Source organism: Hemiscyllium ocellatum, chromosome 3 (genome assembly GCF_020745735.1).
Source record: "Hemiscyllium ocellatum isolate sHemOce1 chromosome 3, sHemOce1.pat.X.cur, whole genome shotgun sequence".
NCBI lineage: Eukaryota > Metazoa > Chordata > Chondrichthyes > Orectolobiformes > Hemiscylliidae > Hemiscyllium > Hemiscyllium ocellatum.
The window spans coordinates 138935372-138950697 of NC_083403.1; the positions used below are offsets into that span (position 1 = coordinate 138935372).

Sequence of the window (15326 nt, forward strand, 5' to 3'; positions counted from 1 at the left end):
TGTTGTGGCTAGCTGATGTTCGTGGATGCGGATTGTTAGCTGTCTTCCTGTTTGTCCTATATAGTGTTTTGTGCAGTCCTTGCATGGTATTTTGTAAACTACGTTAGTTTGGCTCATGCTGGGTATTGGGTCCTTTGTTCTAGTGAGTTGTTGTCTGAGCGTGGATGTTGGCTTGTGTGCTGTTATGAGTCCTAAGGGTCGCAGTAGCCTGGCTGTCAGTTCTGAGACACTCCTGATGTATGGTAGAGTGGCTAGTCCTTTTGGTTGTGGCATGTCCTCGTTCCGTGGTCTATCTCTTAGGCATCTGGTGATAAAGTTGCGTGGGTATCCGTTTTTGGCGAATACCTTGTATAGATGTTCCTCTTCCTCTTTTCGCAGTTCTGGTGTACTGCAGTGTGTTGTGGCCCTTTTGAATAGTGTCCTGATGCAGCTTCGTTTGTGTGTGTTGGGGTGGTTACTTTCATAGTTTAAGACTTGGTCTGTGTGTGTTGGTTTCCTGTGTATCCTTGTGGTGAATTCTCCGTTGGGTGTTCTCTCTACTAACACGTCTAGGAATGGGAGTTGGCTATCCTTTTCTTCTTCTCGTGTGAATCGGATTCCTGTGAGTGTGGCGTTGATGATTCTGTGTGTTTCTGTGTGCTTTACATCAGTAAAGCACAACAACTACTCGCAGACACCAACACCTACCAAATGAAGGATTCCGACCCCACACCACAACTCACCAGTAGAATAATCAACACACTAAGGAATCTACAAAAAAACGGACAGATAACCAAAGCGGACCAGCAAAGAATGAAACCTGAAAGCAACAACACCCCCAGATTCTATGGACTACCCATAGTACACAAACCAGACATCCCACTCAGACCCATAGTATCACTACCAGGGACACCAGCATACAAACTGGCCAAAGAACTACAACAAAAACTGAAACACCTAGTCAGCGGATCCAAACACTCCATACAATCAACACAGGAATTCTTGGACGTCATCAGGAAGACACACATAGACAAAGAAGAAACCATGGTATCATTCGACGTGACGGCACTGTTCACTTCAATTGACAAAACCCTAGCCAGAGAAACAATAGCCAACCTACTGGACATACATAACAGAACACAGGAGGCCGAACCTATCAACAAGGACGGCATACTTAAACTACTGGACCTGTGCCTCACCACACACTTTACATTCAACAATCAGATATACGAACAAATCAACGGAACACCCATGGGATCACCAATCTCGGGACTCATAGCAGAGACAGTTATGCAAAGATTAGAACATACAGCCATACCACAAATCCAACCCAAACTCTGGATCAGATATGTTGATGACACCTTTGTAATCACCAAAAACACAGATATAGAAAAAACACACAGAATCATCAACGCCACACTCACAGGAATCCGATTCACACGAGAAGAAGAAAAGGATAGCCAACTCCCATTCCTAGACGTGTTAGTAGAGAGAACACCCAACGGAGAATTCACCACAAGGATACACAGGAAACCAACACACACAGACCAAGTCTTAAACTATGAAAGTAACCACCCCAACACACACAAACGAAGCTGCATCAGGACACTATTCAAAAGGGCCACAACACACTGCAGTACACCAGAACTGCGAAAAGAGGAAGAGGAACATCTATACAAGATATTCGCCAAAAACGGATACCCACGCAACTTTATCACCAGATGCCTAAGAGATAGACCACGGAACGAGGACATGCCACAACCAAAAGGACTAGCCACTCTACCATACGTCAGGAGTGTCTCAGAACTGACAGCCAGACTACTGCGACCCTTAGGACTCATAACAGCACACAAGCCAACATCCACGCTCAGACAACAACTCACTAGAACAAAGGACCCAATACCCAGCATGAGCCAAACTAACGTAGTTTACAAAATACCATGCAAGGACTGCACAAAACACTATATAGGACAAACAGGAAGACAGCTAACAATCCGCATCCACGAACATCAGCTAGCCACAAAACGACACGACCAGCTATCTCTAGTAGCCATACACTCAGACAACCAGCAACATGAATTTGACTGGGAAAACACCACTATCATAGGACAAGCCAGACAGAGAACAGCCAGAGAATTCCTAGAAGCATGGCATTCATCCCCAAACTCCATCAATAGACACATTGACCTGGACACCATATACAAACCACTACAGCTGAAACTGACACCCGGAAACGGCAAGAACATCCATCAACAGACACATCGACCTGGACCCCAGATACAAATCACTGCAGCTGAAACTGACACCCGGAAGCGGCAAGAACAAACCAATATAAATACCGGAAGAAACATCAAAGCAGCGCTTCACACGAGGCTCCCACCGCACTGATGATGTTCCCTAGCCAGGGAACGAAACGTTTGCAGCAAAAACTTCCAGCTCGGCGAGCAGAACCACAACAATAATCCAAATTCATAAGAGCCACTAATAAATTAGTATTTCTTTGCACACTCTGAATTATCCAGTAAATATTTTCATATTTCATTAGCAACCAATTTAAGATTGTCGGTCAGCTTGCTTTGTGAAACACCTGCATATACTGGAAACTACGTATATTAATACACAGGGCACTGTTCTTTTCAGATAGAAAGAAAATGAACATGTACCGTGTCAGTTTCAACACAATAAAATAGATGGCAGCCTTTTGCTGATTCATTTTTGAGGTCCAAGTTAAGTAACCAGTGTTAACCTGCCTGGTTCAATATCTTAACAAAGTCTGACAATTAACTGTCAATCACCATTAATGGATGCATTCTCCATGGCAGTCCCTCTACCAATTGAAGTCCAAAGGCCAACCAATCAACACTCTAACAGCATTATAAGGTGTTGCATTTCCCCTTGAATGCTTGTGAATTTTCCTGATGTGTGCAAGCTTTGACAAAATTTCTCTTTTTAGCAATTTGTCTTTTTCAAACTAATTGGTCTTCCATGACTTTGTAATATTATCTTACTGAAGAGTAAGATTTAAACTCTAATCTGCTAAACCTTAAACACTATCAACTTGCATTTAAGTCGCTCATGTAATATCGTGAAATGTCCCAAAGTTGCTTTGCAGATGTGCTATGAAGCAACATTTGAAACAGCTATATGAGCAAAATATTGGTCACAGTGGTAACTTAGAAGAAGGGAAGAGGTGTAGAGCTTTAGGGCTAGTCTACAGAGCTTATTGCCTAGGCAACTGGAAACACTGTTGTGAGTGGCTTCAATCATGAGTGCTCAAGGGACCCACAAAGTAGGAGGGTCTTGAAAGGTTATAGGCTGGAGGATGTCATGGGTAGTCAGTGATCTCTCTTTTTCAACAACTGTAGACATCCTGTCAGAAATAATGTTTAAGCAGAAGAAAAGCAAAATTATATGGAGGCCCGTTGTGTGATGCAGTGTTTCCTGTGGTGGAACATTAACTACAAAAGTTCATTCTGTGGCCTGACAGCTAATATTATGAAGGCTAATTATTAAGTGCCCTCATTGATGTTTTTGCTTATAGCATTGTTTCTAACAGGATTGTTCGTCAGCTAGTCTTGCATGATGGACTTGTAAGCAAGAGATTTAAATCTATGGCAGTCGTTTAACAATATGAGAATGAAGTAGTATGAAGATTTTAAGCATGTTGCTAACTTGCTAACCTGTTTTCAAGAGCCCAGTTAAATACTGCATGAATGTTCACTCTACTTGATGAAATGTGCAGAAAGCACATTCAAAATTTTATTTCCTTTTTTTTGTTCAAATTCTCTGTTCCTTGGCACCTTCACAATTGGGATTCTGCACTGTGCATTTCTGTTGTTAATTTCTGAATTCAGGTGCTGTTTGCTCATTCCTGATGGTTTTTTTGAGGAGAAATATTGCATGTTTATAAGAAAGGCCAACTAATGAGTTCTATGGGTATTTCCAGAATGCTCTTTGTAGAGACAAATAAGACACAGACTAACTCTGTGTTGCATTCTTAGCAGAACCTCTGACAGCTACACAATCAAAACTCATGCAAAAATAATAAAGAATCACAGTCATAGAATTATATAACAAGGAAACAGACCCTTCAGTTCAACACATTCATGCCGAAGACATATCCTAAGCTGATCTAATCTCATTTGGCCCATATCCCTCTTAACTCTTCCTATTCATGTAACCATTCAGGTGCTTTTTAAATGTCGTAATTTTACTTGCCTCCATCACCTCCACTGACAGCTCATTACATACCAGCACCACCCTCTGTGTGAAAAAGTTGCCCCACTGTTCTCTTTTAAATCTTTACCTACTCACCTTAAATGCCTATTTTAAAATTCATAAATAAATTTCCAGACATACATAGGAATAAACTAAATAAGAGCAGAAGATCATTCACCCCCTCAAACCCTCTCTACCTGTCAAAAAGATCATGACTGAACTTTTGAGTTTTGAATTCTTCAATCTATCTGACCCTGATAGCCCTGATTAATGTATCTAACAAGAATCTATCTACCCCTGTTTTAAAAAAAATCACCATCTTCTGAGGCAGTGTCTCAAGGTTACACAGCACTGTGAGAGAGCAAGAAAAATCTCCATCTCCAGCCTTAAAGGAGGTTCCTAGTTCTAAAGCAGTGTCCCATAATCATGGACTGACCCACAAGAGGAAACATCCTTTCCATAATTTTCTATTTAAGACCAATCAGGATCCTTTATATTTCAGTCAAGTCATCACTAACCCTTCTTCCAACTGCCTAAACTCTAGTGGAAAAATGTCCAAAGTGTCCAATCTGCTTATTCAAAGTATCAAACTGGTCAACCTCTTCCAATACATTTACATCTTTGCTTGTATTAAGGAAACCACAACAGCACACAGTATTAAAGATGCGGTCTCACCAACACACTGAATAACTGAAGAGAAGCCGCCTTACTTTTACGTTCACTTCCTGTCATAATGAAGTACAGTATCCACTTAGCCTTCTTGATTATGTATTGGATCTATATATTAAATTTATGTGACTCAAGTGTGAGAGCAACCAAATCCATCTGCACATTAGAATTCCATAATCCTTATTCATTTAAGCAATACTTCGCATTTTCATTCTTCCTTCCTTCCTTCTAATTTTCCCACATTATATTCCATCTGTTAATTTTTGCCCATTCACTCATCCTATCTATATCTGTCTGCAATTTCCTTCTGTCTCCCTCATAGCATACTTGGTGTTGCCTGTAAATTTAACTACCATGCCGTTGCTGCCTTCATCTAAGTGATTAAAATCAAAGTTGGGGCTGTGGCACAGACCTTTGTGGGACTCCAGTTACCACAGCTTGACAATGAAATAAAGGCCCATTTACACTAAGTCTCTTCTGCACATATTTGCATTCAACCTCCTCCAACAATATGAACTTATATTTTCTGCAATAATTTTTTATGTGGCACCTTATCAAATGCCTTCTGGAATAATGAGTATGTTATATTTACAGGCATCTCTTTATCTACAGTGCATATTACTCCTTCAAAGAACTCCAATAAATTGGTTCGACATGGTTTCCCTTTGATCAAACTGTGCTGACTCTTTACAATTGCCTTGAGATTTTCTAAGAGCACACTATAATCTCTTTCATAATCAATTCTAACACTTTTCCCATGATACATGTTGAGGTGACTGGCCGATAATTTTTCTGTTTTCTTCCTCCCTTCACAGAGTTTGTTCTATGCATGCTGTCTGCACAGCAAGAATGGGGGTATAACTATAGCAGTAATTTCTGACAGATTAGCTAATGTTTCTTAGAAATATTTTAAGTGACTGGAGAAATTCCATCCGGAAATTCCAAGTGAAGTTTTAGTCTGCATTGCTCACTTGTGGCAGTCAAGAAAACGACTGCTCTCAGTTTAAATGCCAGATTTTTTATCCACTTGGAGATGTTAGAAGTATGTGAAAGTCATCATGGTCTCAGAGGACTGTACTCTGCGCTCATTAGAGAGATAGCTGGTGGGAAATTTACCACAAGGGTGACCACATCTCGTGAGAGCTGTGATTGGGAAGGCAGAGAACTTCATGGTGATCTCCCAGCACTGGAATTGAACCCACGCTATTGGTGTAACTCTAAATTACAAACCAGTTGTACAGCCAACTGAGCTAAACTACCCTAAACTACTGCATTTGGTACACTTTATTCAACTATTGAATGTGCTGTTTATCCAGGCTCATTTGTATAGTCAACTGTTATCACACTATAATATACAAATTTGTGTTATTTAAGCTTTGAAAGAAATAATAGATAAGCAGATTGGAAAGCAGTACACTACTTAATTATCACTGACAAATAAAATAGTTTTCCACATTCGGTATGGTACATTTCTCAGAACTCTTTTGGTGTTTTTGTTTCTCAGGGCTTTTTTTATTCATTGTCAAAAGTTTGCATACATACGTGTCTTTTCTAAGGCCATTGTACCTTTTAGATTATACTGCATTTGTGTGAAGGATGCATCAATTAATTTATGTTTCTTTGCATGTCTACGTTTATGACAGGATTAATGTTAATTAAGGAATTATTTGATGTAAATTATGATTCTATTTCCTGGGAACTAGTTCAGTCTGAGAATTAAGTTGGGGAGGATGGAATTATTTAAAGCCCTACTTGTTTTGTATTTGTCGTAGTAAGTATGTGATTGTGTGATTGCCATCTCCCATTTCAGAAATCTCTATTCTGAGAAGACTTTGTAGACAGTTCTCCCAAGGCAGCTAATCGTTTTGGATTTTTACCAGCTTTACCTATGGTCTTTGAAATCAAATTGGCCTGAAGCAGGCAAAGTATTCCTTTTTATAGTTGGTCTTGAAACAGCAATGTTATACATGTTATCTGTGTTGGTGAGTCAGATTGCAGTTTTGAATACAGCGAGAGCTTGAGTAATTTATATCCCTTTGTCCCAGGTCATACATAGCAAAAATAAATTTCATTAGTATTATTTGAAAAGTTAAATTCTACACAGCAATGAATATCAGTTCTTTTCTACATGGCATTGCTCATGCAATTTTTAAAAGAAGTGTCATCTGATTTTATTGGAAATTCTCACAGATAAGAATTTGCAGTAGAACACTGGTTGAGGTTTCACTATAATACACCGAAGAACTGGGGATGCTGGAAATCTGAAATAAAAACAGAAATTACTAGAGAAACTCAGCAGGTCTGGAAGTATCTGTGGGAAGAAAGCAGAGTCATCATCTTGAATTGGGTGACTGCTTTCTCTCCATGGATACTAAAGCAGCTGAGTTTCGCCAGCAATGTCTGTTTTTGTTTGAAGTTTCATTATGTGTGGAAGTCAGCAATAATCGTGGGCAATTTGCGTATTCCACAGTCATGCTATGTTGGCACTATTTTGTGATAAGAATAACATATTCACAGTCTATGCAGTCTGGCACAGCTGACCTCACAATCTCTTGATCCTTTTAAGTTTTGGTGTCATTTATCTTTGTCCTTTAAGCCACATCATTAAACCTCTTCTTATTAAGTGCTCTGTTTTGTTGTTTGAACAAACATGTCATCTGCAGAGGGTAGGAAAAGCTTTGTTATCATTGCGTTTTAATAATGATTAAAGAATCAGGAACAAGACCAGACTACTCAGCTCTTCGAACCACCTTTGGCATTCAATATTATGGCTGATCAGATGTAAACTTCAACTCTGCATTCCTGCATGCCCCCAATAAAACATCGTAAACACAATTTTGTTATACTCATTACTAAAACATAATTTCCTTTACCTAGTTTTTCAAAAGTGCACTCTTTAATGTATCTCCAGGAAATGTAGTTGTAGAAGAATTAAATAGAAAATACTTCAAACAAGAAATTTCAGTAATCTCTTTTAATAAGTCTGATTTTTTTGCAGCTTGGCATAGAAAAATTTTATTAGCGTATTGACTGAAAGAACAGCTATCTGTATAGGTATAAAAAGAAATCTCATTGACCTTAAGCTTACAATCACATCATGGTTTACAACAGCTTCAAGATAATCCAGCCACATAGGCCTACTCTGTTTTGATCCATTTTTGTTCGTATCCTAATATAAATGATGCTCAAATCTCAAGTTTTCTGAGCTATTCTAAGATAGAAACCAATGCCACTTTCAAATGGATCAATTCAAATGGACTGCATCTAAAATAGCTGTTTCAGTGTCAGATTGGCTTTTGAAATATGTCCATTTTTAACACTTTTTAATGTTTATGTTTGTACTACGAAGTACATCTTAAGTATTCTGCAGTTGGTGCATCCAAATCTGATTTTTGGTTTGGAAGCTGTATTGCTGGTACTCCAATAAATTAATTAAAATCAAAAACTAATTGTTCAGTAATAAAAGCTCAGTAAAATTAAGTTTTTCATAGAGTATACAGAATACAGAAAGTCTCAACTTGTGAGAAAGAGTAAAATCGCAGTTTATTGGTAAGTTCTATCAGGGATTTAATAGAAACTTAGTGGGCGAATGTCAAACCGTTACAGCTTGTAGTTGAGTGAAAAGAATAGAAGTTTTTAAAGGGCAGCTGGGTAAGCATGTGAAGCAGAAGAGAGGAGTAGAGGATTACATTGGTAGAATTAGAGGAGAAAGATTGGAAGGTATGTGAGTGGAATGTAAACCTTAGCTGGTGGACTGAGTGAGCGAAGTGACTTGTTTCCGTACTATGTGACATTTGCAATTATGTAAGATTTTGGACCCATTGGGGAATGTCCTCTGATATTGCAAGAGTTGGTTAGTTTTTCTGTGGTCAGTAATTCATTTATTAGCAGTATTTCTGATAGTGATTTCAAACAGCAAAGTTGTTTCTGATTAATTTGCTTTTAAAATACATTACTTCATTTAAAAAAAAGATCCAAGGCATCTGAATGGGTATATGAATAGGAAAGGTTTAGACGGATAGGAGCCAAATGCTGGAAAACGGGTCTAGATTTATTTAAGATACCTGTTCGGCATGGATGAGTTGGACTGGAGGGTCTGTTTTTGTGCTGTACATTTCTCTGACTCTGAGTCTTTCCAGTAGGAGATTCTGCTTTTAATAATTAAAATAAGAGAATTGTCTGTATTTCCAAAGACAGACTTTTATTTTGCCATATACTGTACTTAATGTTTTTGTTGGAAAATGAATCAACCTTCTTCTGCATTTCTTTCAAGGTACCACTGAATGGACATCCTCCCCTTTCAAATGACATAGAGCTAATTGTTGCAGAAGAAACAAAAGAGTCACAAGCTACAGAGAAGAAAGCTCTTAAGGTACGCTGAAGGTGTCATTATTTAATTTGTCCTTAAGTTGAGCATTTTCACTGTTGATTGAAAATGTCCATGGACATTATATCTGTGTTAGACTAGAAGGCACCAATTCCAAGGTTGAGAGAAAGTTTCAATGCTGTGAAAAAGAAAGAGAATATGTAATTGTAAATCAGTGACAAAGGAGTTATAAATTTTAAAATCTCAAATGAGATGTTATAAATTTCTTCATGCAGTATGCTGTTAGTGCATAAATACTTTACTATGCAGTATAATTGAAACAACAATCACTATTGAATTGTCATTGAGGAGAGATTAAGTCCAGTAAGCCTACATTCCTTACAGTTATGAAGAATGGGAGTGGATTTCATTGATACAGAAAATCCTTAAGGAGTTTCACAAAATAAATACTAAGAAGTTTTTTTACCGTGCTGGGGAGTGTAGATATTAGGAGTTTGCGTTCTCATGTAGAGGGTCGGCTGGCTAGAACTGAGATGACAAGAAATTTATTCGCTCACTGAATCTTTGGTTTTTCCCACCTTCAGAGAGCTGTGCATGCTTAGTTATTGTATTTATTCAAGATAGAGGTCACGTAATTTTAGAATGCTAAGGAAATTAAGGAGCATGAAGATAATTTGGGAACATAGAGTTGAAGTAGAAGATCAACCATAACCTCGCTGAACGGTAGAGCAAACCCCAGAGGTCAACTGGCCTGCTCTTATTCCTGTTTCATATGTATCTTTTAAGGGAAGAACAGATAAGCATTTGAGGTAGATTCATATCTAGAGTATGCAGAAAGAGCAAGTTCATTGCTTTGATTTTAGTTTTCGATTGCTACATCAACCACAAAAGGATGAGTGTAAAGACACAATGAGACCATGTTTTTTATTCTTTATATGAAAAGACTTGATTAAAATCATATGATGTTCCCTTTCTTCTCTTAGAAGCTTGGTTCTGCCAGCATTAAAATGCGTTCAAGTAGCACATCAGCTGTTTGGGTGAACCTACATTATTATGAGTTTGCAGGGCATAAGCAGAACAGCTGCATGAATCTTTTGCAATTCTTTAGGTTGTCAGGGAAATTGTTCAGATTTTTAGGGTGTTTGTATTTCAACTTCTGTCTCAGAATTGCATGTTGCAGTGTCTTAGTAAATACAATTAAGGAGTTGATGATTTAAACCTAGCGATTCAGTTGATTCCATCCAGATCAGTAAATAACTGGCCGAGTGTTAGTAAGGCAGACAAGATCAACAAATATACCAGTCTCAGTGAGACTAACTGTGCCCTAGTAACTTTCCAGGAGATAGCCGGCCTTGCCTGTATTTTGTCTCAGATTTGCTTCCAGTGTAATCTTTCTTTGATTGAACTCTGGTGACTTGAAAGAGTTTTATTGTACTCACTGTTCTCTGTGGCTTCATTTATAAACTACTCCTTCAGTTAAGGCACCTCCTGCACAAACTCTTCAAAATTGTCAATATTAGCACTTATTTTCTTACTATTGTAGTTGCTTCTTATAGATTAGGTAAATGATAGACAACGCCTTCCAATAACCTGAACTTTTGGAGATGAGCTTCCAGTGCTAGTTGAGGCTAACCTTTCCTGTTAGATATATACTGCAGCTTCATTAAAATTTTATTGCATTTGCTTTGACAAGTGTACACAGGTTAGTTATGAAACAAATTGTTGCCTGAGAAAGAGGAATATTAACAAGCACAGGGAACAGTCAAAGACGTAGGACTAGGTACACAGCTCATGTGGGGAAAGGCACCCAAATGGTCCAAATGATCCATTTCTTGTCATAGAGATGTATAGCATGGTTGTGCTCCAGCTTTCAGGGATACAATGAAAAAGATATGTATTGACTAGACAAGGAGAGACTGAGCTGATTTAAATTTTACTTAATTGATGTTGTGAATGTGGGACAGGTGAGGGCTGAGGGAGCAGGACAGTAACCTTGATGGTGGGAGTCAGTTCTTAAAGAATTTATAAAACCTACCAAAACTTAAATTTATTTTTGTTTGGAAAATCTGGTCAGTGCATTGTCCATGTTCCTAGTTCTTCTATGTTTATTGTTTGATTTCCTCTTAAAGAACATTTTTTAAAAACGTCTGATCTGCAAACCCATAATCATGAAACGACCAGGTTGAAAACATGTTATAAGTATTAGATTGATTTTGAGTAATTGTTGCTGACTAGCACTTTCACTGTTAGGCTTTTTAAGCTGTCACATATCATTGCCACCTGCTCAATTACAAGTGTAGGATTTCAGAGCATTGAATAAATTTGCTTGACAAGTTTGTTTTTATCAGTCAGTGAACTGAACAATTTTACTATGCTTGTCTCAAGGTCAAGGGGAAAATTGAGATCCAGACTGTCTCTGAGTCAAGGAGAAAGTGAGGACTGCAGATGCTGGAGATCAGAGCTGAAAATGTGTTTCTGGAAAAGCGCAGCAGGTCAGGCAGCATCCAAGGAGCAGGAGAATCGACGTTTCGGGCATGAGCCTTCTTCAGGAATGAGGAAAGTGTGTCAAGTGAGCCTGCTTGGCACACTTTCCTCATTCCTGAAAAAGGGCTCATGCCCGAAACGTCGATTCTCCTGCTCCTTGGATGCTGCTTGATCTGCGCTTTTCCAGCAACACATTTTCAGCTCTGTCTCTGAGTCAAGCCCATTCTCCTGACAGGCGATTATATAATCTGTTCCTTCATACCAGTACATTTTTCTGAGGAATCATTCTGCAAATATCTTGTAGCTTTCTAGCAAGACTATGGAATGTCTACACAATTTTACATTTTTTGACCAGATGCAAGCCATCTCTCAGCTATTGCATGGCAATATTCATTCTTAACTCCTAAAGCAGCAGGTAGTCTTGCAGCTGTTGTTTGAACGAGTTATTCAACATGTTAGTTGCTTCAGCTGAGAATCTATTCCACTTCATTGCCAAGCTTTCAATTGCTGTTTTTAAGTTCAATATTTTAATCATTTTAAATACGTATTATTAGATATGTCGAAAGTGGGTGTAAATTGAAGGGTGGAATGTCACAGTTGCAGAAATTTCATTGTGAAAACTTGCAGAGTAGCTCCAGGAAGACAGCTATGATAATTTACAGCATCTGCATTTTGATAGCTTGACAATAGGAAATTAGCATTAATCTACTTTTAACTTTGATATTTGGGGGTCTGTACTTAAGCCAAATTCCATACATAAAGAGCACAGAGACAATCTACTAGAAATATGTCGCAGTAATTTGCAGCCCATCTGCCCTCATTACTATTTGATTTTCATTTGAAAATAACAAGCACACGCAAGTTTAATTCAGCAGCCTTGTTTCAAAATGTATGTATGCACATGTTTGTGTCTGAAAATTCTGTGTGCAATTTTATCTGAGGTCTCATTGTCAATAACAAAAATGGGTAAAAAATGAGGTCTGCAGATGTTGGAGATCACAGCTGCAAATGTGTTGCTGGTCAAAGCACAGCAGGTTAGGCAGCATCTCAGGAATAGAGAATTCGACGTTTCGAGCATAAGCCCTTCATCAGGAAATAACAAAAATGGCTCTAGAGCTCGTGTGGGTTGATGTCGAGATTCTGAGGGGATTTTACTGATATGGCCGATTTAAGAGGCTGTCTCTGGGCCTTCTGTGCAGCCTGACCCTACAAATCACTGGTTCTATCAGAGGATTAGTAACTCAGCAGACTTGGCAGTCTCATTGAATAGAGGTGGTCACAGCTGAAGTTGCAAAGAGAAGACAGTGTTGTTTCCATTTTTGAGGTGGCTTCAATAGGGCAAGTGAGTTTTATTTGTGTGCTGCAGCCTGGCAGGCAGTCCCCACTTCCCGATCAATGGGGCTGAATCTCCAGTAGTGTGATGCCATGGGGTGCCTACATAAACACCGGAGTGACCATACCAGAATTACCCCTCCCTGCAGTCCACCAGAATGCCCCCTTGATATATTTGGTAATCTCCTCACACAGCGGGAAGGTTCATCTCAATATCGAAGAAATGCTGGCATTCACATAAAGTGGCTATTAATCAGCCGATTAATTGTTGGCTTTTCCTTCTAGAGCCTTTAGCAGTAGATTAGATTCCCTACAGTATGGAAACAGATCATTTGGCCCCACAAGTCCACACCGACCCTCTGAAGAGTAACCCACCCAGACCCATTCCCCTACCCTATATTTACCCCTGACTAATGCACTTAACATTATGGGCAATTTAACATGGCCAATTCACCTGACCTGCACAACCTTTGGACTGTGGGAGAAAACCAGAGCACCCGGAGGAAACCCATGCAGACACTGGGAGAATGTGCAAACTCCACACAGGTAGTCACCAGAGGCTGGAATCAAACCAGGCTCCCGGACACTGTGAGGCAGCAGTGCTAACCACTGAGCTACCGTGCCGCACGTGTAGTTTTGCCAATGCTCCTGCCTCCTTGCCTGTAAATGGGCTAGTGAAATCGTTTGCTCTCTCCCTTGAGTTCTCCCTCGTGCTCTAACTCTTATCATTAAGTCAAGCATTCTGCAGATTACTGGCTGCTGAAACAATATTTCTGTTCTTTGACAGGTCAAGAAGAAAAAACAGCGTTTAGATGAGAAATCAAAGGAACAAAGTGTTTCAGGAAACAAAGAAAAAAATGAGGAAGAAGCTGGTGAGTTTGAATACCACAAATAAGAGTGATCTTGAAATTGTAAAGTTCCCGTTAAGGGACGAACATCTTTGGTAACATGGATAGATTTCCTTTTCCTTTGCTTTGTGAGGCAGTCGATGCAAAAAGTACTAAATTGTGAACTTAAGGAAGAGACCAGAGGGCACTGTTTTAAGTTTAAGCTGTCTTGATGACTTCCATGGCACATGATGCCCAACACAAGCTGTGTAGAGATTATTTAAAATTAGCTCAGACTCTTAAAAAAGAAAACAAAGTAAGCAGATGCTCTCACACATATTATGAGATTAGCCTCTGTTATCAAAGATCTGGAAAACCCTTTTGGCAATAACCAGAAACATGGGGAAGGTATTTGCAGCACCACTAGATCACTTTGACTGTCACAGTTGCTGAAAATCATTCGAGGAATGAGTTTGATCATGGAAAGAAACACGAAGGGGGCTTGCTCCGAGCTTTTCTGTCACAGTAGTTGAGGCTGTAGAGATAAAGTGGAGGGGAGATGTACTCCATCTACCTGAAACTAAGGAACCTCTCAATTGGATACTGCAAAGGCAGGGAGAGCAGATAGCCATTGTAGCCAGAGGTCAGTGATCTGATGTCCTATAGGGAATGAAGTACATCATTCTTGGACTACACTGTAACTCCAGAAGCACAGCAGTGTGCTTGACTCTTAACTGTCATCTGAAATAGCCCTGTCATGCTATTTAGTTGACCCATTTTGCGAAGGTCATTAAATGCCAATGATGCCCTTATCCCATGAATGACAAAAAAATCATCCAGAATACCTGAGCTCATTGGCATACCTCACTCTCAAAGGACAGGATGGCAAATCGCCACAAACAGCAGCCCGTAGTTGTTAGGGTACAGGCACGGCTACATACCCTCCTGCAGTGTAGGAGCTAGTCCAGGCCACTGCAGTGATGGCCAACACTGAGGTTGTGACCTGACTGAGTCCATGTCTAAAAGTATGTAAAATGATGATATGCTAAAATCTCATTTTCCTTTGAACATTCAACTTTCTGCTGATACCACAAGCTATTCTTTGCATCCATTCTAAGCATGCACCTCTTGGTTTCCTCACCTTCCCTCACCATTGCTGTGAGATTGTCCCTTTTCTCTTTTCAGACACCCAGGGACTGCCACCTGCATTGTGTTGAAGGAACCAGGGTGTGGAAAAGAAAGAAAGCAGTGATAATGAAGAATCATAGAATCCCTGTAGTGCAGAAGGAGGCCATATGGCCACCGGGTTTGCACCGAACCTCGGAAGAGCATCCCACCTAGACCCACGCTCCAAACCCATCCCTGTAACCTCAAATGGGGTTTTTGCCATGGCTAACACTCCAAATCTGCATATCTCTGGACACTACGGGGCAATTTTTAGCATGGCCAGCTTACCTAATCCGAACATCTTTCAACTGAGAAAGTACCTG

At 39.5% G+C, this 15326-nt stretch overlaps 1 protein-coding gene across 1 annotated transcript in view; it reads left to right on the plus strand.

The window, feature by feature from the left end:
- The window catches only part of LOC132834812 (protein LYRIC-like), a 99960-nt gene that overhangs the window by 18132 nt on the left and 66502 nt on the right, over nt 1-15326 (plus strand). Inside the window, exons 2-3 of the mRNA XM_060853863.1 lie at nt 9140-9238; nt 13797-13881. Of these exons, the coding sequence (XP_060709846.1) occupies nt 9140-9238; nt 13797-13881 (184 nt within the window). The remainder of the gene's footprint in view (nt 1-9139; nt 9239-13796; nt 13882-15326) is intronic.